This window comes from Limulus polyphemus, unplaced genomic scaffold (genome assembly GCF_000517525.1).
Source record: "Limulus polyphemus unplaced genomic scaffold, Limulus_polyphemus-2.1.2 Scaffold1693, whole genome shotgun sequence".
Taxonomy (NCBI): domain Eukaryota; kingdom Metazoa; phylum Arthropoda; class Merostomata; order Xiphosura; family Limulidae; genus Limulus; species Limulus polyphemus.
The window spans coordinates 86,902-91,392 of record NW_013667303.1 but is presented as its reverse complement, the minus strand read 5'-3'; the positions used below and the strand labels follow the sequence as shown (position 1 = coordinate 91,392).

Sequence of the window (4,491 nt, the reverse complement as noted above, 5' to 3'; positions counted from 1 at the left end):
GTCTGGCTCACAGACACCCCCCCCAATGAAAGAATAGACCATTCCAAGCTTTTACTTGTTGTTAAACTAATGTTTAAATAACTGTATTCAATTAAATACCAATGTCCATTCTTGAGTAGCAATTTATCAAAGTATGGCTCTCTAACAACATTGTTCAAGGTAACTCAAAGAGTGTATAACTGTAGTAGCACTCAACTTGTTATCTTTGAATAGCTTAACATTCATCAGTTAATACAACTCGCATGTTATGAGGAAGAAGTTTTCCTTTTGATGATTTAAAAATTCTTTCAAATATCCAAATACTTTCTTTAAAAGCATGAATTATGGACTGACTCTGTGGAACAGTTCAACTGTGGTATCCGTACAACAAACTTTTATAATGCGCGCAGTGTTGAGAAGATAACCACAAATAACGTGTTTCAGAGAAAAATTGGGGGTTATTGATTTTGCAAACAGTATTGATATTTTAAAATTTGTTGAAAATATAAAGAAAACTTCTTTAGAAATTTATGGTTTATTTTATCTTGCTGATAATAGTAACATATTAATAGTATACAACTATATGTACAATTAAAAAAAAACAGATTTCTTTCACTACCAAAGTTCAACAATGCCTAAATATTACTGTGAAACAAACAAAAAAAAGAACATCATACAATTTTTTTATTATTAATTTAGCTTGACAAAATTGAAAATTATTATTTAATTAATTTGAATTTCGGTAGTGTTAATTAAAAATGGTTGAAATATGTAATATATGGTGTATATTTATGTATTATTATTAGAAACAAGGTCTTCAGCGTATAACACACAGGCCTTATTAGAAGTAAATATGCATTAAGAACGTAAATAGCAATGTATATTTGCAAAAAGAACAGATATGAACTTAAAAAGACTGAATATAGCTTAATTCTTGATTTGATGAAATGCACGAAAACATTCTCTATTCTGATAGCGTTCTATAATAATGTTGAATAAAAAAATACTGAAAAAAAACTAACTTTAATTTTTCCCAGCAATTTTACAACAATATCATGGGATTAATTTTTTGGGTGACCAATGTTTTTGGGTGACCAATGTTTATGGGTGACCAATGTTTTTGGGTGACCAATGTTTATGGGTGACCAATGTTTTTGGGTGACCAATGTTTATGGGTGACCAATGTTTATGGGTGACCAATGTTTTTGGGTGACTAATGTTTTTGGTGACTAATGTTTTTGGGAGATTAATGTGCAGTGTGACAAATACACATGCGATAAAGATAGATATGTAGAATTAGCACTTGCCAATTCAAAAAATAATAAATTGTTAGTAAATTTCTCACTACAATGTTCAGTACAAAATAATGTTTAATTTTACACATTTATGTGCGGTTAAGTTTATTCTCTAGCCCCCCCCCCCCAAGTGGCACAGCGGTATGTCTGCAGACTTACAACGCTAGAATCCGGGTTTTGATACCCGTGGTGGGCAGAGCACACATAACCCACCGTGTAGCTTTGTGCTTAATTACAAACAAACAAGCTTATTCTCTCTTTGTACAGTGAAAATTAACCTAAAGTATCCATGTGCTTGATTGCCTAAATGTAGTTGTGTAGATTCTATTCATCAAAATGTGCCCGTGTTCAAATAAAATAATTTTTCAAACAAACAAAAACTATCGATTTCCATGCCTTTCTGGCATTTATTTTGTTGTTGCTTCAAAAAAATGATTAAAATAAGTGCTCCACCTAGCAAGCTCTAACATTATTTTTTGCTATGAACATAAGTACTGTTGGTAAGATTTTGTGTATTCTTGAAAGAGTTCTTTCCAACAACCATTATCAGTCAGAGTAGAATGTAATATAATATAAAGACCACTGGCAACAATGTTGTAATCTTGAAATTAGGGAATCAACAAGTAGGAAATGTCCAGTTTGGGCCAAAATAAGTTTATCAAAAAAATGGAAACACTGAAGACGTCTATAATGTTAAGTGAAGTTCCAAAACTGGCTGAAAATAGGAAGATAAATAACATGAAGACAATCAATTAGTTGATTTCAAATTTGATGATGAGGAACCCACTTTTCTAAAATAAAGTTTGGACATGGTTCGAATGGGTAGTGAAAGACACTATCACAAATGTACAATATTTGACAAGATTATGTCATCATCAGTACAAGTAGTTTGCATAGACACAGGAATATATATATACAGTATGGAACAAAGCGGTCACATGACAGGAGATTGCTTAACAGCTTAGTAAAGGTATCTTTGTATCCCAGTTTGTTGGTTTAGAGAAGGTTTTGTTTTGTTGCTTCCTTGATGTTTAAAATTACAGTTGCAACCCACCCATGTTTACTACTACTGCAGTGCAAAAAAAAAAAAGCTACCAAAAAAACAGTATATCTATACAAAACACTGTAATTTTAAACAAAGAACAAAACATTAACAAATTCAAAATAAGGGAGCTATCTTAATTGAACAAAACAGCCCTACTATAAACTAACACCCCGAGATACCGTGACATGTTTATTAAGCTAATATGCAATTGACAGTCATGTGACCTCTTTGTTCCATACTGAATACATTCCCGTGTCTATGTAAATATTTGTACTTGACGATGACACAAACTTTTGTAATAAAGTGTCTTTTTACTACCCATTCAAGCTGTATCCAAACTCAATGAGTTGAATACAAGTGATTAATGAGCCAAATGATTAATTGATTTGTAAATGCTATAGGAGAGATTCTAAGATTGTACCTGGGATTAAAAGGTTTTAGACCTTCAAGGATGATACCTGGGATTAAAAGCTTGTCATACGAGGACAGGTCAAGAATTTTGACATTGTTTTCTCTTGATCTGACTGAAGTGTTTAAGATTTAAGGGAATTGATAGTGTTGATGTATCATCTTTTTTTGTATTTAATGGTGAAAATTATAAGGCTGGGATACACACAAGTATACATTATGGCAGTGCAAGTATCATCTTCGGCTAAGACAGCTTTATTTTTCTAATACGTTGGTCGACCTTTCAAAAGTGTTTCCTTCAAATGTTGTGAATGCAGATAATTTAAGAGTTTTCGTGAATGGAATGGAGTAGATGGACCAATAGGTCCCTCGTCCTCAAACTTTATGTTATCTTAAATTTAAACTCAAATTAATTCCATACTTTTCACGCTGTAAAAAATCATATATATATATGAAATATAATCTCAAGACTTAACTTACTTTTCCATTACAAATCTAAACACAACAAATATTAAGATAATAGATTTAGTTTGTTTGTTTGTTATTTCTTCAATTATTTAGCTATCTCTACGTGGCGACTCGGTAATTAATTTCTCTCTCTTTGTGAACTTCTAGAATTCATCAAAATGAAAATAAAGAAACAATTAATTAAAACTTTAGTTACTTCTATAAAGCGACTTTTGTCCTTGATGAACCTCTGATCACCATAGAATTTTTTTGGGGTTGTTGGACATGTTTTTGAATTATTCTACCCCCCCCCCCCACTTACTTTACTGAGTTTTTTCATTTTTTATGAGCTTGACAGCCATTTCAAGTTTCCCTCTTGCTGCTACATTGGTATCAACAAATGAAACACATGCCTTTCTGCCAGAGACGTGAAACAAATGAAATAAGTGCCATGCCTGTTGTGGGTACCTTTGTTAGTGTAAGCAACAACAGAATTATAATGACATTTCTTCCACGTCAAATTCATACATAGTTTTCTTTAGAAGTGTATCGATATACTTGCAAACTATTGACTTGCCACTGACATAAGGAAAACTACATTATGGGATGTTGGCTATTTTTGTTGTTGTAGCTAATATTATACACTGATATTTCTGTTGTTGTTGTAGCTAATAATATACTCCGATATTTTTGTTGTGTTGTTGTAGTACCTAATAATATACCAATATTTTTGTTGTTGTTGTACCTAATAATACACCAATATTTTTTGTTGTTGTACCTGATAATATACCCTGATATTTTTTGTTGTTGTATCTAATAATATACCGATATTTTGTTGTTGTACCTAATAATATACCCTGATGATGTTGTTGTTGTAGCTAATAATATACCCTGATGATGTTGTTGTTGTTGTAGGTAATAATATACCCTGATGATGTTGTTGTTTGTTGTTGCATAAAATGTTGTAATGCATAAGCAGTTAAGAAAAGAATGTATTTGCTGCAGTCTGCAAAATATGATCACTAGGTGCTGTAAATATGATCACTAGGTGCTGTAAATATGTCTCATAAACACTGGCTTGGAATTTTTGCTTAAGTATCTGAAAACAATAACAGAACAAATGATTTCAAACATATGCTAAAAGAATTTTGCATAGAAGCAAAAAGTTGGGGAATGAAAAGAAAGAGGCAGAACCAGCCTTAGATAGAAACTGTAACCAAAGCAAGCACTCATTAAAATATTCAAAGAAATTATATCACGAAAATAAATTACCAAATGTTTAATGGAATTTATAGCTCTGTTTTATCAGCCATTTTT

At 31.6% G+C, this 4,491-nt stretch overlaps 1 protein-coding gene across 1 annotated transcript in view; it reads right to left on the bottom strand.

Annotated features, from left to right (window-relative positions):
* Nucleotides 1-3,514, bottom strand: part of LOC106464576 (rab GTPase-binding effector protein 1-like) — a 31,035-nt gene extending 27,521 nt beyond the window's left edge. The window contains exon 1 of the mRNA XM_013924728.2: nt 3,497-3,514. Within this exon, the coding sequence (XP_013780182.1) occupies nt 3,497-3,514 (18 nt within the window). The remainder of the gene's footprint in view (nt 1-3,496) is intronic.
* Between the last annotated feature and the right edge of the window lie 977 nt (nt 3,515-4,491).